General features: G+C 35.2%; 3 protein-coding genes across 3 annotated transcripts; all 3 read left to right on the top strand.

Annotated features, from left to right (window-relative positions):
- The first annotated feature begins 3642 nt into the window (after positions 1-3642).
- LOC130732037 (probable polygalacturonase At3g15720) lies at positions 3643-6333 on the top strand. Its single transcript, XM_057584167.1, has 7 exons — positions 3643-3789; positions 3904-4041; positions 4842-5021; positions 5235-5442; positions 5477-5555; positions 5643-5721; positions 5870-6333. Exons 1-7 carry the CDS (start codon positions 3643-3645, stop codon positions 6110-6112), a joined length of 1074 nt encoding a protein of 357 aa, XP_057440150.1. The 3' UTR covers positions 6113-6333.
- Positions 6334-7283: 950 nt separating this feature from the next.
- On the top strand, positions 7284-8110 carry LOC130732036 (uncharacterized). Its single transcript, XM_057584166.1, has 3 exons — positions 7284-7467; positions 7742-7838; positions 7920-8110. The coding sequence occupies exons 1-3, from the start codon at positions 7356-7358 to the stop codon at positions 8077-8079; spliced, it is 369 nt and encodes a 122-aa protein (XP_057440149.1). The 5' UTR covers positions 7284-7355; the 3' UTR covers positions 8080-8110.
- A 136-nt stretch (positions 8111-8246) lies between these two features.
- On the top strand, positions 8247-9650 carry LOC130746115 (uncharacterized). Its single transcript, XM_057598642.1, has 5 exons — positions 8247-8263; positions 8516-8738; positions 8824-9081; positions 9168-9350; positions 9435-9650. Exons 1-5 carry the CDS (start codon positions 8247-8249, stop codon positions 9648-9650), a joined length of 897 nt encoding a protein of 298 aa, XP_057454625.1.
- Positions 9651-19508: the final 9858 nt, after the last annotated feature.

Genomic DNA, 19508 nt, shown 5'->3' with positions numbered 1-19508 from the left:
ATTTCAAGTTGTAGGTCTGATTTTTAGGATTTCGTGCCGATTTTAAGCTTTATTGGTGATTTTAGGGTTTTGGGCTAATTTTAGGGATTTTGAGCCGATTTTAGGGTTTTTTTGCCAATTTTGGGCCAATTTTAGAGTTTAGGGCTGTTTTTTGAGGTTTCATGCCGATTTTAGTGTTCCATACCGATTTTAAGGTTTGTTGTCGATTTTAGGGTTTATAACCGATTTTATGGTTTAGGGTTGGTTATTGAACCAAACCCAATTTTATATCTGGTGTTTGAAATAAACCCACTTTTAATATTAGTTTTTGAACCAAATCTAGTTATAAACTAGTTTTGAAAAAATCCGGTTTAAAACTCTTTTTTAACTATATCCAGATTTTAAAACCAGTTTTTAACCATATCCATATTTTTAAAGTTAGTTTTGATAATAAACCAAACCAGATAAGTGATTTTAGAGTGGATATGGTTTGATTTAACCAAACCATGAACACCCATAAAATTTACTTTGGATCTCTACAGAGCAGCAAAAAGCAAAAAGACAATCTAGTTAGCATGTAGTTGGTTACAAATGTTTGTACAACAATAAAACATACTTTGATTAGTCTTGGGTCAGCCTATGGTGCACAACTTTTCCAGTTCTTTTATTTTTTCTAAAAAATAAAAAATTTAAATTGTTTTTTCTGAAAAATATATTTTATTTTATCAACTTTTAGTCATGTTCATCTTAAACACATGGTGCCACACACTTCAACTCCTTATACCTTCCTACTTCTCTTTCCCTTGAAACCCAGATATGGAAACCATTGTCACAAAACAACAGAACAACAATACAAATGCCAGAAATCTCGAATCACACAACTCTTCCGTTCTCCCCCCTTCATCAATCATCACCTTGCCTTGAACTGGGTGCCTTCGCTATGCGACTCGGCGGAGGGTGCTTCCGCGACGCGACAGCGGCACAAGCGGCAACTTGTAACAAGACCAGAATGACGAGTAGGCGTCTTCTTCGCAGATCAAAGTCGAACTAGCATGAACGCTTCATCTTCTTCGCAGATCACACTAAATCAAACCCAGATCTAGGTTTCCTCTCTTCATGTATGGGCTCTTAGTCCTTAAATCGTTGTGCTTCTCAACCGAGATTAGTGTAACGGTGGCCTCAAGGTTCATGCAACGAGGAAGATGGCTCGATCTGAAGCAATGGTGGTTCGATCTGAAGTAGGCCTAGCTAAATGAGATTACTATTTTGCTAAATTATTTCGAGGGGTAGTGGTGAGTGATTTGAGTAATTTATATAAAATAAAATCATACCTCCATTGTATATAACAAACATTAGGCCTAACCATCAACGCGTTAAGCCAATACAATTACAATGCCTTATTAGTGTAGATCAAAATGACGTGAAAGCCCACACTAATTAAATTAAAAAAATTAGCGTTAGAACAAGCTTTTCATGGTATAAGTACTGAAGGTTTTTTTTTTTACTTTTTCTTTCGACTAACACTCAATGTTTAGAAAACCAGACCGGTTTATCGGTTCAAGATTCAAAGGTTCAACCGAGATCCAACCGGGGTCTAACCGGTTGAATCGGTAGTGCTTAAATATATTTTTAAATTATAAGATATATGTATATTTTATATAAAAATCAATCACATGCATTATTATCATATTAAACATTTATATTTTGAGTAATTTTTTTATTTTATATAATAAAAATAAAGTATAATATATATATATATATATATATATATATATATATATATATTAACGCTAGTGTATAAAAATAGAATATTCCATTGTATTTAAGTAAATAAAAACTAACACATGAAAATTTTACCAAAAAATTAATACATGAAAAATGCTTTACATATTTTATTAAGAAGTGGTACTTATATGACATTCATGAGAAAGTTAATTGTTATAGAATATTGTTGGTGAATATTGTTACATGAGGCTATTGTGTGAAATTTACAACAAATATATATAAAGCTACAGTTTGGTACAAAGTGGTTGTTGGCATAGTGGTAAAGGTTGTTTTTAGCTTCATCAAAGTCCCAGGTTCAATTAATTCCAGCTCCCATCAAAAGTTCATTTATTTTTCTCGACAATTTTAAGCCTTTGAACCGACCGGTTCTCTTTGATCGGTTCACCAGTCTAGACCGGTTCTCCACTCCAATTACCGGTTCAGTGAGTAGCTGGTTATAGACCCTGACCGAACCGGTCTTTAGTCCGGTTCCTAGTTGGACCGGCTTGTCCGGTCCGGTTTTAAGAGCTATGCTAAGTGCTAACACTCTTCCTCCCCAAAAAGTTTTCATAGAATTGATCTCAACTCCCCCATAATAATTGAGTTTTGATATATTCACAATAAACTTTCTCTTTAATTTCATTTGCACCAAATTTTTCTTTATATCTGTTTCTTAATTATTATTTTATCATGTTTCAAAAAAAATTGTTATTTTATCATATCTTTGATTTCTCTTACTATCGGTGTGAGTGAAATTGATCCTATCCTTATTCATTTCAATACTTCGCAAGAAAAAGACCCAATTTCATCTTAGGAGTTAGGACCCATGTTTGCTTTAATTGGATGATCCAGGTGGCCCTCAAATGTACTTTCATATTCTCTTCCATTCTTCATTCTTTTGGTCTCAATCGAAATAACTTAAAAATTATTTTGTTTCTAATTTATATTATTTTCTCTCATTTTCACCCCTACATCTAAATAAAGTATTAATTCATATCTTGATCATGCATATATATCAAGATTTTGCATGAAAGGCGAGCGAAAATGGAATGTGTCGCAAGGGAAAGACGGGGAGGAAAAAGTGGCGAAATTGTGAGAGATGTTTGTCTTTTAGAAATAAAATTGGGAGGGAGAAAAAAATCTTTATTTATTTTATCTTCTTTAAATTTCATTAACCAAAATTAATCATGTGGAAAGTCAATTCTATTATATTTAAATTGAATCATGTACCCCTCTTCATGTATTCAAATAAAATAGCTCAATTTTAATCCATCTGAATTTATCTTTCTCTTGAAAAATATGAAGACAATATTTATGTAAACTAAGAAGATGTTTTAAAATAAAAATTGTATATCAAAATCTTAATTTTTAACACTAACAAATTGATAGCTCAGTAGTTTCGCTGTCCTTGTAGTTATTTTTCGATGTATGAAAAAATCTCTTTATAATTATTTTTATTACAAAAGGAAAGCTCTCTCTTTTTAAATTGAATCAAATTAATATTTTTTCAGAAAACATATATAATATTATTATTTTATCTAGTTTCGTTATTGCTTTTTAAAAAAATTAACATGCTTTAATAATACTTTATTAGTAATTATACTGGTCTACATTAGTTTTACGAGAATTGTAATAGACTTTTAAATTTTCTTGAACGGAATCAGAGAATGAATTTATACATGAAAAAACTAAACCATAGGTCCCTTAAATCATCAAAATGTAGTCAATGAAATTAATTTTCACAATGTAATTGAACGTTGCTACACAAAAATATTTGAATGTCATTATTGCTTTTTACAATTTTTCTGCATGGAATGGTGTTTCATCCAGTATATATAATAAGTTACCATTTCATCTCTTTTCACATCCAAAGTATATTCGAGCTTCACAATCACCAATATGGAAGTCCTATTTTCTGTGATTTTTATGTTGTTTGTTGCTGCTACACCTAGCTTGTATGCTAGAGTAACACCCAATGCAGGATCTAGCAACTTCAATATTGTTAACTATGGTGCAAAAGGGGATGGCCAAACTGATGATTCACAAGTATATATGTTTAGATTTTACTATTCTCATACTATTTGTTGTAATAAAGTTTTACATTTTTATTATTTAGTTTTTCAAATTGAATCTAACACCATTCTAATTAAACTTTCCAAGGCTTTTGAGAAAGCATGGCATGATGTGTGTAGTGCAACTGAAGGCACCCCAACTCTTCTCATACCCAAGGGAAAATCATTCATGTTACAACCTGTTTTATTCAAGGGTCCTTGCAAAATTGGCAATATTAACATTGAGGTAATTGAATCTGAACCATGTTTTTACTACCTAGCTACTACTCCCTCGGGTCCTTTTTATAAGAAACACTTTGGAGATTTTTCTTGGTCCTTTTTATAAGAAACACTCTTATAAAATTAAGTCAAATAATCAATGTCAATGCAAAAGGACATATTCCCAGTACAAAAATATGGAGGGAAATTGCAAGCACCCAATAGGTATGATCAACATTTATGATAATTAGCATGATTGTTCTTGTAAAAAGGAAAAAACATCATTGAAATTAAGCATAGTAGTTAATTTTATAAAAAATATTAATTTCCTTGGTTTGTGTAATTTTGTCAAAGTTTTTCTTATAAAAAGGACCGGAGGGAGTAACATTTAGTAATGTTTATAATATACTATTCTCATATGTTAATATTTATTTGTTGAGAAACTTTTTTCAACTTTTTTAACTATTATAAGATTTTCTTAGCCCACAATAAACCAAGTCTTATACTCCCTCCGTTCCTTATTATAAGGCCATTTTTTAGTGTTTTTCTTGTTCCTAAATATAAGTCCATTTACAATATCAATTGAGCATTAATTATTTTTTTCCAAAATTATCCTCATATTTAATATGAAAGAGACAATGAGGTTTTGAAATAATAACTTGGAGAGAGAAATTTATAAGAAATTAAATAAGGGTAGTCTAGGAAAGTGAATAAATTCTTTTACAAATTTATTGCTTGTAACTACTTTTCTTAATCTAAGAGAATTAGGTAAAATTGACTTATATATAGGAACGGAGGGAGTATTATATACATTGTTCTGTTTGGCAGCTTCAGGGCACTCTTGTTGCCCCTGAAAGTGTTGATGCTTGGAAATGGCCAGATAATATTAAGGGAGGATGGATAAAATTCTCAGACATAAATGGCCTTGTTGTTAGCGGAGGAGGAACATTCGATGGGCAAGGTGCTGAATGGTGGACAAAGTACCCTAGTGCCTCTCATAGGCCAAGTGTAAGTACTTGAAAAACATGATATTTAATTAAATTTTAAATAAGTAAACATGTCAATCCCATAATTAACTTTCTTTTTCTTAAAAAATGTGCTTAACGTATCACCTTTTAATTAACTCACCATGAAACATAAATTAATTAAGGACTCTTCTTTCTATAAATCAACTAAAATATTATTTTAATTAACTATGAAATTGATTGACAACGTGTGCAGGCCCTACAGTTTCTTAGCTGTAAGAATCTATCCCTTAGCGCGACGAATCACATGAACAGCCCAAAAAATCACATAAGCATAAGTAAATGCAGTGACGCTAGCATTTTTAACATTCATATTAATTCTCCGGAGGGAAGTCCAAACACCGATGGGATTGATATCTCAGTATCATCTAACATCCTCATTAAGGATTCTTTGATTCAAAGTGGTAATTAATTCACACATTATACTCTTCACTTCAGACGACTGCATTGCTATCAATAATGGTACCTCTTTTATCAACATAGCTGGTATTACATGTGGTCCTGGCCATGGCATCAGGTCAATCTCCTTAATTTTGTGATTATGTTATTGAGATATGCTTGACTAAAATTTAAACTCATTTTGGGTTGTGTTGGTTATCTTTAGTGTTGGGAGCCTTGGAAGAGAGTGGAAAGTTTGCATCTTCAAAGGAACCAAAAATGGAGCCAGGATCAAGACATGGCAGGTAACAAATTGACTACAATTCCATTGAAATTCCATCCATTATTGTTTTGATTTGTCAAAAAAGGGAAATTGGCTCTAGTTTTAGATGAACTGCTATATTTAAAGAAACAAGTGATTAAATCACAATCATTTTATTTGTTTTTAATCAGGGAGGATCCGGGTATGCCAGAAATATAACATTTGAAGATATTTTACTCGATGGAGCAAAGAACCCTATCATCATTGACCAAAATTATAAGGAATATCAACATAATTGTCTTGCGGAGGCTGTGAAAGTAAGTGGTGTTACTTACCGTAACATCACAGGTACCTCAATTTTCGTGGAGGCTATCTCACTGAATTGTGACTCCATTGGCTGCACCGACATTGTATTGAATCTATATATATATTAAAGCAGTAACACTCCAAGCATGCCATTATCAAAAACCTCAGCTCCTGAATATTTTGTAATATTTTATTCCCTCCCCTTTGCATCACAACGTGACACATGTCCCTCCATGAATATTATATTCATTTTTATTCCTCCAACCTTCATTTTCCTCCTTCTTCCACTATCTCCATTAATTTGGTCTCCCCCATTATCTATCATAAGCATAGAATCATTGAGTGTTTATTGTTGGTCAAATTTCAATGTACAATTAACATTAATCTTCATTGATTTTATCTCTCTTTATCCTCCCTTTTCTCATGTTGTTGAAAAACAGATTATGAATCCGGTCCCTTTTTCATTTATATTCGAAAATGATTTAATTATTCAGCCTCCTTTATTTGTATTTCTACATTCCCTATGTATTATTTAAACCGCCCACTAAGTAATTAAAATAAAGAATATTTAATTTTAATTTCATCTATTTTATCTCCCTTCTTTTATTCTCTTTCTCCCATTATGTCTTCACGTTTATACACATGAACCCCTATTCCTTATTAACACAATATATTTCAAATTCATCATCCTCCATTTATTGGCTCAACATTCCATTCTCCATTCCCTGTTTTTTTTTTCACGCCCCTTTAATGAATATTGGGACTTTGTGTTTTGATTTTCTCTATATGTGCCCAATAATTGTTTGTTCATCCCCCCTTATTTTGTTGTTTCCAATTCTTATTTTGAAATGAAAATTCAAAGGTTTCAACCCATGTAGAGTCTTCTATATAAGTAGTTGTGTTGTGATGCCCTCATCCACAATCCCTTCTGAATTAAGAGTTTATCTTCTTCATAATTTGTTCTTCATCCCCTCTTGAAATGTCTCTCCGAGTTGATGATGTGTCCAAGATTGATGCTTCCAAAGAAACTTGGGTCATTGTTGTGAAGGTTGTAAGGTTGTGGTTAACTCCTAGCTACTCTGGATCTAAGCTACCTTCATCGTTGGAGATGGTTTTGATGGACTCCAAGGTTTCATTTTTACCCTATATTCCTCAATGTTTATGGGTTTATGTTTTGAGAATATTTTTTTAACGTCTTTTTTTGTTTTTATTTAGGGCTGCAAAATACATGCTTCAATCCGGCGTACTTTAGTCTACCGATTCAAGAATCAGTTGCTTGAGGGCCGTGTATACCAGATATCATTTTTTGGTGTTTGTGAGAACAACGGTGATTTCAGGACGACCTCTCATCCATACAAGGTTAATTTTCAAATGCATACCAGTGTTAGGCTTATGGCTAACACCCCCATCACAGGAAAACCTTTTACCTTCATGCCTCTATCTGATGTTGTCTTCAAGGATCCTGACACATCCTTCCTCATAGGTAGATTTTATCTGTTTATTTATTTTTTGATATTTTATCTGTTTATTTTTTGATTCATTCTTCTTTCAATATATAAATTATTCACCACTTAATTTGATTATTGCTCTTTTTGTTATCTTTATACGTAATTTTTTTGTTATTTTAATTTTTGTTTTTTCTGTTAATATATTATATATAGAATCGTTGTGATTTTATTGTTATTATGTTTTTTTTGTTTTTTTTTTTACATTATATAAACGTTGTTATGGCCCTCTAAAAGTTTTATTTTTTCCAGATGTCATAGGTATCTTGACTGGCTCCTCTGGTGAGCAGGAGTTTGAGAAGCATGGTAAAGTGCAAAAGAGGATCACACTAGAAATTGAACAGGAAGGGTATGTGTAAATCTGTACCATAATTTTGATTCAATTATCTTATGTGGTGTTTATTGATTTGGTTTTTTCTCTTTTGCTTAGAGTTCGTGTCGAGGCAGCTTTTTTTGGAAAATATGTGGATGAAATTGTTGGGCAATTGGCTTCTGGGGATATGACGAACGCTGTAGTTGTTGTCCAATTTGCGAAGATAAAACCTTTTAAATGTTTTTTTTTTGTTTTTCGTTTGTTTGTTCTTTTGTAAATCATTCTCCTTAATTAAATTCGTATGGCGTCCTTAGATTCTAACTTCCTCTTTTTTGTAATTCACAGGGAGGCCTAGCATTCAAAACGTGTATGGGGCAACCCAAAATCTTTTTAATCTTGCTATTGATGAAGCTGGTCCAATTCGAGAAAGGTTTTTTGAGGCTAATGGCCCTGCTGCTAAGGTCATTTGCCAGCTTCAGGATTCGGCAAAACTATCTCCAGCAGAGGATTTTCTAAAACAAAATGAAGGGAAAATCATTGAGCAGATTAAAGATTTGACTGAGGTTTGTTTATTTTATTTTGTTTTTTATTTGTTGGTTTGGTGTTGATTTATAGTGTTTTTTTCCATTTCCCTGACTTTTTCTAATTTCTTATCGTGAGAAATCTGTTTGTGTTGTGTTTGCCACTGTTAAATTCATTCCTGATGACAACAGTTGGTATTACCCTGCTTGCAAGTGTAACAAAAAGGTGTACCCAGCTGAGGACATGTACTTTTGTGAAGCCTGTGTTCGCCATGTTGTTACTGCAATTCCTAAATACAAAATTCGTTTGAGGGTTATGGATGCTAAAGATTCGACAACCTTTGTTTTATTTGATCAAGAGGACAACAACCTTCTTAATAAGCCATGTTCTGAATTGGTTGAAAAATGCCATAAGGTTATTTCAGATATACCTAAATCCACTACTTTTCAATTAAATTTGTACTATTTTTTCTCTAACTAAATTATATTTTCAATTCCAGGACCCTAGCGATTCTCAGGTTCCGTCGGAGATTATGAGTTTGATTGATAAGTCATTTTTATTCAAGATTGAAGTTGACAACAGTTCCAACACATGGTTTGAGTCATCTTATAAGGTGAAGAGAATTTGTTCTGATCCTGAAGTCATTTCCCAGTTTAAGAACGCAAATCCCCACTTAGAAAGCTCTCCTCCCTATATGCTTTTAACAACTCCTAGCTCAGGGAATGTTGGCCAAGGATCTTCTTCAAGTTTTGCTAAGGTTTTGTACATCTTACCTGATTTTTTGATTTTGTTTCTTTCATTAGTATGATTTTTTATCTAATTTGCTTTTTTTTATGAAATTAGGATCTTAATGAAGATTTTAATGTTGCAGGTGGGCTTTCTTCAAACAATTCCCCTGCTGTTGATATAAGTAGAGGTTGTCAAGAAGGTTCTATAGTGTTGGCTCCTGTTTCTGAACTGAAGATGCAGTTCGAAACCCAAAAGAAATCCAACAAGGGAAAGGCAGAAATTCTACCTAAAAAAGATGTTAGAATCGTATTTGATTTTACTCTGAATGCATTTTTTGAACATTTACTTAATATAATATAGTGTTATCTTCTTCCATTACAGTATCTTGATGTTTGTAAGGATTCGAATGGTGCTCCCGGTGGTTCTTCTACAGCCTGCGATCCATCTAACTTGATCAATGAACCTGCTGCTGTTGAAGCCTCTTCTAAATCAGTTAGTGGTGTTAATGGATCATCCCCGCTAGAAAATACTGAGCTTTCAGCAACTAAGCACGATGATCTGGTCCTGAAATTTCCTTTGCACTTTTTAGTTTCTTGAGTTGGATCTAAATCTTATTAATATTTTATTATATTATCTTTCTAACGTTTAATATTACACCAATTAAGGCTCAGGATAAGGAGGTCAAAGTCCCACAAAAAATGAAATCAGTGGCTTCTAAAAAGAACGTTTCTGCTTCTTCTAAAAAGAATGTTCAGGTTTGTGTTATCTCATGTGAGAAATTTATTAAGATTTTAGTTACACCCTTTAATATTATATAAGTAACTTATCCAATTTTTTTTTTTTACTGCAGGACAAAGCTCTTAATGTTGAAACGGAGGGTGTCATCAAAGCTTCCCTACCTTACAATGTGATTTCTGAGAAACCTCTTCATGTGGAAAGCAATGATTCTCCTCCTGCTAAACGTCCTAGCCCTGAAGCAAATCCTATTTCTGACAACAAGAAGCCTCTGAAGATGGTCAAGAAAGAGAAAATTTGAGAGAGTTTATGTCTATTCAAAAGTGTTTTGTTTTTTTGATGTTTTTTGCTGGCTCTATGAGCCATTGATGGTGTTATGCGAATTTTCATTATGATTTTGTAGTTTGTCATTTTGAAGATCCTTTCAATTTTGCCCTCTAAGGGATGTACTTGACTTTTTCATCCGATGATCGGATGCACCGTTTATCTTATGCAATGTTCCCTTTTTCCATAAGTTGATCTATTAATTAGCATTTGTTATATTTACCTTAGATTAGTATTTTACATACGAGTTATTTTTTTGTGTATAACGATGAAATTATTGCAAAAATATTTGCTTTTGATATTGTCAAACAGCTAAGGATATTATCAATTGAAATCATAATTTGAATCTATGTTTCAATAAAAACTAACGTTGGGTGATCAGTGAGGTCAAATGCTATTTTTAATTGTTAAAGCATTATCAAATCAAATAAAGATTGGATGTTGTTTCTTCCTTCCACATGAATGTTATCAACTTAATAAAAAAAATTCAAAATTGGACCTCACGCACATAATTTTATTTTATATCAATTTCAGGTAGAAATATTGAAATTCGTTTATGAGATATTGAATTCATATGTAAGATAAATTGGATTATTTTAATACTTTGAGTTTCTATAACAACTTAACAACCCAAAATGCGAATTTGAGTTAATAGATTACTCTTGTTTATTGGTCAAAATTTCTAAGTAATAACAGTGTTTAATATTATTTAACTCAAATTTTTGTATTTCATTATATATAATTCCCTAATTTCCTATTATAAAAATAATTTTTCTTAAGTCCCTCCTCCTTCCTTAATTTGTTGCTATTTAGAGGTAAATCAAAGTTTGCTAAATCCTTTCAATGTTCTTCATTTTCTTCCATTCTCTTCCTCTTATTAATTTTGCCTTTTTACAGAGGGAGGGTGAACTGAGTCGTGCTTAGGTGAGGAAAAACATCAACAATCTAAAGCCACAATGGGTTCTAATTGATGATGCGATGAAGCAACATACTGTTGGCTTTAACATGAATGAGCAAAGGCCTCGCCTAACAACAGGTTGGTATGAATTGAGGCAATACTACAACTTGGAGGGGAATTGCACAATTTGGTTCCATGAGGTTGATGATTCAATCTTCAAAATTGATGTTCGTGATTCAAACCACAAGGAAATACAAGTGTCTGGAGGTCCTCCTCCTATAGACTGGAGCGTGGATCATGAGACCGATTCTCTTGGTGTTCTGGACTTTTATCCTGACTTTAGGTTTGCTGGACAGTCCTCTCAAGGCCCTCCTTTGTATCAGGGAAATCCTTCAACTTTTCCTCCTGAAATTTCTGAACCTATTTTTTTATCAGATGATGATCAAATTTCGTTTCAAGTGGGTGAAATGAATCTTGATGTTCCTGAACAAACTGTGGTTCAGGAAACTACCTATGAATTTGAATTTGATATCCAGGTCACTCACGAGTGGTTCTCATTAAATCAAGTTATGAGTTCTTTTTTTTAACTGTTTGTTGATATATGAATTTCGTAATTTACCAAAGATAGTTTTTTCATCTTTGTTTCATACTAAAGCTTTCCTCTGATCTCATACATATTCTATATTTTTTTTTAAATGCAGCATGTCCCCGAAAATGCTGCTACATATATCAGACAAGCCGGGGTTGATAAGTGGTATTTTGTCGGTCCTAACCTATATCCAGGAGAATTTCACATGAGCCTTCTCCCAAATTCCGAAAATGCAAGGATGGGACATGGATGGAGTAGTTTTTGCGATTATAACGACATAGGCGCAAGTGATAGGCTCCGATTCCGTTTTACCAATGCTGTCAGCCACATTGTTTATATTGTCAGGGTGTAGTCCTCTTTTCTAATTAGGCTTGATATTTGTGTTTATGTTATCAGACTTTGGAGTGTTCTCAATATGGGGTTGTTTGTATCGATGGGTTGGTCAAGTATCATATCTATGTGCTTCTAACGTTGAAGAATTGCAAGGAATGCTTGCATTATGTGTAATGTTGCTTTTCATGGAATGAAGAAGAAGTTTTAATCTTTTCATATTTTTTACAATTTAATTCCAAGCTTCAATCACCTTGCACTCCTAAATTCAAATATGTGGTTCTTATTATTGTTTAAATTATATATATAGATAATTGAAGCGTGCAATGCATTTTTAGAAGTTGTATAACGTGTTTCTAAAAGTATCTTTTTCAATAAGGATTAATTTAACAAATGGATTAAATTATAAGGTTGGATATTTATTAAGAAAAAAGGTATAGGATTAAAAAAAAACGTGTATTAAATTGGGTGGCTATGTTTTCCATTGTATGGCATATGAGTAGGGGGATATTTGATAGAAACTTCTAAGGTTAATGTAATTCCTATAACAATCTAATGGATATAACATTAAATCTTATTATAATTTTCTCAACAACAACTTCCAATATATACTACTCCTTATGAATCTGTTAAACCTTTAAAATTATTGTTTTTTGTTTTAACTATTTAAGTGATTTATAATTTTTAACTATTTAAGTGATTTATGATTTTTTCAAAAATTTTAAATCCATGCCTATCACCTATAGCCATGCTTCTGAATTTTGTTTAAAATATATATAGATGTTGTGGAAGGGAAAACGAACTATCCCCTTTATATATTATCCTAGATTATCCTTTTTTTTTTAAGTAACAATTCATATTAGAGAAATTGCTCTTGCTTTGTGATGTTGTGAGTACAGCTTCTTTTGATCTACAGTCATTTCTGACCTTGGGATCTTCTTGCCATCTGCATCAACTGGACGCTCGTAGCCATCCACAATAATATCCCAGAGATCTGCATCGAAACCCAGAAAGAAACTTTCCAGTCTATCTTTCCAATATTCGAACCTTTGACCGTCGAACATAGGAGGCTTTGCATTGTAACCATCTCTTTGAGTTTCACTGGTGGTGGCAGCCATTGTTTTTCACACCGGCCCGGATCACTGAACACTGTTAGGTGTGGTAATCAGAACTTGCGCTCTGATACCAATTGAAGGTATGAAAAACGGTAGAAAGGGGGGGTTTGAATAACGTTTTCAAGATAAAGCTTCCACCTTAAAGATTTTGACAAATCTTTCGAGAACTTAAGTGCTAAAGATAAGAGATAGAAAAGCACACAAGGATTTTATCCTGGTTCACTTGATAAATCACTCAAGCTACTCCAGTCCACCCGTTAAGGTGATTTCTTCCTTCTTAGAATGAAGGCAATCCACTAATCAGGTAAGAGTTACAACTGCACTTGAAACCTACAAGTGACTAACAATTACACTGACTTAGCTCACACTAAGATTCACTCTCTTAGTCTTCTCTAGGATCCGATCAACCTTGATCTCCTAAAGGAACTAAACAAACTGTTTATCAAAGAATTGTTTACAAGAGATTTGCTTCTAAAAAGCTAATAGTAAACTCAATGAATTTCAGATGAAAGAAAGCTTAGAAGAATTTGAAATTGTCTTGCGCGTATGTGAATGCTTCTAGCCGCTTCTTTCAGTTTTCAGCCTCTTTATATACTCCAAGGATTAGGGTTGAGCGTTGCATGGGAAATGCTACCGTTGGAGGGCAGTTCTGGAAAATCCAGCTTCTGCTATGTCTGAGACTGTTAGGTAGGTCGTCAGGGAGGTACAGTTGCTTTTGTACTTGGATAGCGACTTGACCTTTAAACCTAGGAGACTTCTGATCAGGAGAAAGCTTCATGTTGGAACTTGTGAAGCCGGTTGATCAGAGTCAGAGGGAAAGCCCAGATCCTCTGACCATTGTTTCTTCTGATTCTGAACTCAGAGGGAAGTACATGGTCTTCAGAGTATCTTGCTTCTGGACATCAGAATTTTACTAATCAGCTTCTGGATCTTCAGAGTCTTCTACACCATCAGAATATCTGAGCCTTCAGTGTTTCTTGGTTATCAGACTTTCTGGATCTTCAGAACTTCTAGTGACTGAGTCCACATCAGAGTTTGTATAACTTCAGAACTTCTGAAGCTTTTCCACTGTTCATACTGAACATGGTGAATGCGAAAGCGTTGCTTGGGTCGCTCTTTAACACAGTGTTTCTGATTTGTGTGAGATTGAGTTGAGGTCAGAGCCTGTAAATAGCACACTCAGAAAAACACGTTAGAGTACCACAATTGTTCATATCAAAAGGTTAACTTGTAATCATCAAAACATAGAGTTGTACTACTAGATCAAAACTTGATCTTACAATCTCCCCCTTTTTGATGATGACAAAACTAAGATTTTTGATGAACAATTCTTAAACATTAAACTGAATTCACTCAGAGTTTAGAGATATAGAATAAGACTTATCCTGATGTGAATAGTTTATCTTGCTCATTCTGAATTCAAGTCACTGCTTGATTCTGAGCTTAGCTCCCCCTGAATCTAATACTTGATGAAAACATTAGTAAAGTCTAGATTCTGAGCTAAATGATATAGGAGTTCAGAGTGAAAAACTTATGACATAGATGAAAATAGAGTAATCAGAGCGCATAAGTAATCAGAGTCACGGACAAGGTATCAGAGTCTTGGGTATCAGAGTCAAATTAGAATCACTTCAGAAGAAGTGAAATGTATTCCTTGTATTTGCCCAGTGACACATCTATGGTCATAAAGGTGGAACTCTTAAATTCTCCAAAAGAAAAATAAATCACACTAACACATCTTACACATCAAAAACTGGGTTTACTCCTCCTTTTTGTCATAAGCAAAAAGCTTGGGGTGTGAAAAACTTAGCTTGAAGTACAAGGTACTCCCCCTTAGAGAAGGTCTAAGTTTAAAGAAAATGAAAACGATGCAAGAATCAGAGTTAGGCGAAATAAATAGAAGAGTTAATGCAAGATAAGAACGTTTACCACCGGCCAAGGGAGTAAAGAGGAGGGTCAGTTACCAAGAACTTAACCTCGAGAAACTGTAGGAGCATTAACTTTCAGAGAGAAAGTGAAGCCTATATAAAGCGTTGGAGAGAGAGGTAAGCTTCACAACTCGAGCAATTTTCAGTAAAAAAAATGGCATCATACATCGTAGCACTAGAAGAGCTGAGAAGGAAGGCCTTTGAGGAGGACTTGTTCCTGAACATTAGGCATCCAGAGGGTACAAAGACCATCTCAGAGCTAACACGGACACTGCTGGAGGAGGACCTGCGTCCAGAGTTGAAGAGAGACTTGAGGGAATTTCTTGCCTTCGTGGAGGAGGTGCAAGAACTCAGCCAGCTTGAACTCAAGCTGCTGGAAGAAAAAGAGATTTTTGAAAAGAAGCTCAAGACTGCAGAAGAGATTCTGGAGAGGGATGAGCTAAAAGACAGGCTCAACAACATCCAGTATGCACTGGAGCGTCTGGAGAAGGAGAGGTCAGAGCAGCGCCAGGAGTGCAGAAGAATGAGGAGGGATCCTCCATTCTAGGATTTTAGGAAAAAGAAAGATAATGTATGATGTAAAAGCGTTTATGATGAATAATAATAAAAAATAATTTGCAAACATAATGTCAGATATATATATATATATATATATATATATATATATATGCATAGATAATCACAAACGAACAAAGTAAAGATTAATAAGAAAGAGCTAGAGGTTAACGAAATAAAACATAGATAAAGGAAAAGAAATCAAAGCGAAGAGATCCTAAAGCTAGGGTTTATCAGATCGACGCAGAAGTTCCATCATCATTTGCTTCATTTCAATCAGCAGAGACTCATGAGTGTCAAGACGTTGTTCCACAATGTCGAGTCTGGACGAGTTTGGCTGGGTAGAACTAGAAGGAACATTCTGAGCAGCATGAGGAGCTGGAGTGGAAGCAGAAGCAGCAAGAGTAAAAACTACGGGTGCAAGTGCTTGGCATCTAAGAGCTTCAGCCTCAGCTTCAAGTCAATCTTCTTCTTTACTAGGCCCATTTTCTTTAGAGAATTCGCAGTGAAGACATCACTGACAATGGTGGTCAGATCCTCTGTGCATCCAGCATTTACTAGATCTTGAATGAGGCCACTCTCAATGAAGAGATCAGACAACAGTCTCCCAAAGGGAATATACTTGATTGCTGACTTGATGGAGGCAGTGGTACGAGACTTCCGGATACACTCCTTCAAGTAGGAGAACAGGAAGTAGGGAAGGCAGATCTTCTTCTTGTCTTGGATGAAGAACAACATCGCCTTCTGGTTGAAGTTGATGTAGTCTGGGGAACTGCCCTTTGGTCTCTGGTTTATGCAGTGGAGCAAAATCTTGTGCCAGATCCTGAGCTTGGGATGAAGGTCCATCACTTTGTAATTAGTCTTGCCCGGTTTGTAATTGGTGTACAAGGCCTTGTTGGTCTCATCCTTCGTCTTGGGTTTCAGCTTCGATTCAGTGAATTGGAAACGATACCCAAGAGCAGTTTCTGCACCCAGCAGGTTCACGAAAGCCTTCTCTGTAATGATGATCTTTCTTCCAAGAATGTGAGATACCACCTGAGTATCATCGCAGTCGGCGTGCTTCCAGAATTCCTTGATCAGTTTGTCATACACCGGTCCTCGAAGCCTGTTGAAGTAATTTCCCCAACCTTGAACTTGGACTTCAGGACGAAGATCATACCCATTTGTAGCAAGGTTGTCAAGGTCGAATCTCCATTCTGCCAGTACTTGAAGTTCCTCAGGAGCATATACGCAGTGAACGGCACAGCCCCGTTCTGCAATCGAAATAATCTGCTCTTGAGCTTGACCTTGATCTTGAGTCGGATTCTCAGGACCCCTTTGACCTGTTGCTAGACCAACTACCATATGAGGGAACTGGGTTGCATTTGCAGTAGCTCTTCTGGTTTGACTCACCATTTTTGGAGCGGTTGAAGGTTTAGGTAGAAGATGAAGGTTGAAAGATGAAGAGAGATCGAGAGAGAAATCGAGGATAAGCGGTTTTGAAATAGCAAGAGAGAGAGAGTAAAAACCGAAAGTGAAGGAGATCGTGTGTGTATAGTGGGTTTTGACAAATAACCGTTGTTGATTCAAAAAGCGATTTCAAATCAACGGTTGAAAATTAAAGATAGATAGTAACAGTAAATACACATATCACACACAGGAGAGAAGCACATCTACACGCAACATGACAGACTGTCACACGGGCACAAGGAACTATGCATCAGAAATACTGACACACGTGTTGTTGTCTCAGCTTCAGAGTCAGTACCAATGGGTACACACACTCTGATTGAGTTACCTTCTGGACTAGACATCTTCTGATCAAGAAGTATCATAGTCAGAGGTTCTGATCCATCTTTACTCTGGACAAAAGTCCATGTTCAGATTTTTCAGAATAAAATTAAATCTATCCTCTGCTAAGGGCTTTGTAAAGATATCTGCCCATTGATGGTCAGTATCAACAAACTTCAGAAGAAGTACGCCCTTCTGTACATAATCTCTAATAAAGTGATACTTTACCTCAATGTGCTTTGCCCTTGAATGCAAGATAGGATTCTTACTCAATGAAATTGCAGCAGTGTTATCACAATAGATTGGGATATTGCTCTCAAGGATCTGATAATCCTCCAGCTGATGTTTCATCCAGAGCATCTGAGTGCTGCATATTGCTGCTGAGATATATTCTGCCTCTGCAGTTGATATTGCAATGGTTGATTGCCTCTTGCTTGCCCATGAGACTAGATTGCTTCCCAGAAATTGACAATTTCCAGAAGTACTTTTTCTCTCTGTTCTATCTCCAGCATAATCAGCATCACAATAACCTGAAAGCTTATACTCTGATGTTTTCTTATACATCAAGCCAAGGTTAGTGGTGCCTTTCAGATACCTTAGGATCCTCTTAACAGCAGTTAAGTGGGTTTCCCTTGGATCTGATTGGAAACGAGCACATAAATGAACACTAAATAGTATGTCTGGTCTAGATGCAGTTAAGTATAGAAGTGAACCTATCATGCCACGATAGAGCTTCTGACATACTGTACCACTTTTATCTTCTTTCTCCAGAATGCATGTAGGATGCATTGGAGTCTTGGCCACTGTAGATTCCAGCATATTGAACTTCTTCAGAAGTTCTTTAGTGTACTTGCTCTGATGGATATATGTTCCTTCTGGTTTTTATCAACTTGTATTCCCAGAAAGTACTTTAATTCTCCCATCATACTCATCTCAAATTCAGCCTGCATCATCTCAGAAAATTCTTTGCATAGAGATTGATTAGCAGAACCAAATATAATATCATCAACATAAATTTGCACAATTAAGATATCATCTTTATAAGTCTTGCAAAAAAGAGTTGTATCTACTTTACCCCTTACAAACTCATTCTCCAGAAGGAATGAGCTGAGTCTCTCATACCATGCTCTGGGAGCTTGCTTCAGACCATAGAGTGACTTCTTCAATTTGAACACATGGTCTGGCTTCTTCTCATCTTCAAAACCTGGGGGTTGATGAACATAGACTTCCTCTGAAATATAACCATTTAAGAAGGCACTCTTCACGTCCATCTGATGTAGAACTATGTTGTGATTCACTGAAAAAGAGATCAACAGTCTGATTGCCTCCAGTCTTGCTACTGGAGCAAATGTTTCAGTGTAGTCTATTCCTTCCTGCTGGCTGTAGCCTTGAGCAACTAGCCTTGCCTTGTTTCTGACTACATCTCCTTTCTCATTCAGCTTGTTTCTGAATACCCATTTTGTTCCAATTACATGGACACTCTCAGGCTTCTTCACTAGGCTCCAAACATCGTTCTTGGAGAATTGATTCAATTCTTCTTCCATAGCCAGAATCCAATCCTTGTCCTGAAGAGCTTCATCTATGGACTTGGGTTCAATTAAGGACACCAATCCTTTCAGACTGAGCAAGGTCTCTTCAGAGGGTCTGAAGGCTGATCTGGTTCTGACTGGTTCGTCTTTGTTGCCCAGAATCAATTCCTTAGGGTGAGCTGCAGTGATTCTGCTCTTCTTCAGAGTTTGTGAGTTAGAGGGACCAGCTTCTTCCTCTGGTTCATCTTCCTCTGGCTCAGCTTCCTCTGGAGCTTTGCCTTTGTCAGAAACATTAATGCTTAAATCTGCAAACTTCTCAACTAGCTTTGACTGGTCAGAGTCAAGCTTATCGTCAAATCTAACATGAATAGATTCTTCAATAGTCTTAGCATCAGTATTATAAAATCTAAAACCTTTAGATCTCTCAAAATAACCAAGTAATAGACACTTAGAAGACTTAGCATCAAATTTATGCAATCTATCCTTAGTATTGAGAACATAACAAACACAGCCAAAATGATGAAAATAAGAAATGTTGGGTTTTATGTTCTTCCACAATTCATAGGGAGTCTTATTCAGAATTGGTCTCACAGAGATTCTGTTCTGAATGTAACATACTGTATTTACTACCTCTGCCCAAAAGTGCTTAGCCATGCCAGTTTCTTGGAGCATGGTTCTAGCC

The sequence above is a fragment of the Lotus japonicus genome, chromosome 1 (genome assembly GCF_012489685.1).
Source record: "Lotus japonicus ecotype B-129 chromosome 1, LjGifu_v1.2".
NCBI classification, from domain to species: domain Eukaryota; kingdom Viridiplantae; phylum Streptophyta; class Magnoliopsida; order Fabales; family Fabaceae; genus Lotus; species Lotus japonicus.
This window is presented reverse-complemented; position numbering and strand designations above follow the sequence as displayed.

Coding starts and splice junctions, on each gene's coding strand:
- LOC130732037 (XM_057584167.1), top strand. CDS start 3,643: ATGGAAGTCCTATTTTCTGTGATTTTTATGTTGTTTGTTGCTGCTACA. Junction 5,022..5,234: donor GTGCCTCTCATAGGCCAAGT/GTAAGTACTTGA, acceptor CAACGTGTGCAG/GCCCTACAGTTTCTTAGCTG. Junction 5,722..5,869: donor CCAGGATCAAGACATGGCAG/GTAACAAATTGA, acceptor GTTTTTAATCAG/GGAGGATCCGGGTATGCCAG.
- LOC130732036 (XM_057584166.1), top strand. CDS start 7,356: ATGCATACCAGTGTTAGGCTTATGGCTAACACCCCCATCACAGGAAAA. Junction 7,468..7,741: donor TGACACATCCTTCCTCATAG/GTAGATTTTATC, acceptor TATTTTTTCCAG/ATGTCATAGGTATCTTGACT. Junction 7,839..7,919: donor CTAGAAATTGAACAGGAAGG/GTATGTGTAAAT, acceptor TCTTTTGCTTAG/AGTTCGTGTCGAGGCAGCTT.
- LOC130746115 (XM_057598642.1), top strand. Junction 9,082..9,167: donor CTTCTTCAAGTTTTGCTAAG/GTTTTGTACATC, acceptor TTATGAAATTAG/GATCTTAATGAAGATTTTAA. Junction 9,351..9,434: donor AAATTCTACCTAAAAAAGAT/GTTAGAATCGTA, acceptor CTTCCATTACAG/TATCTTGATGTTTGTAAGGA.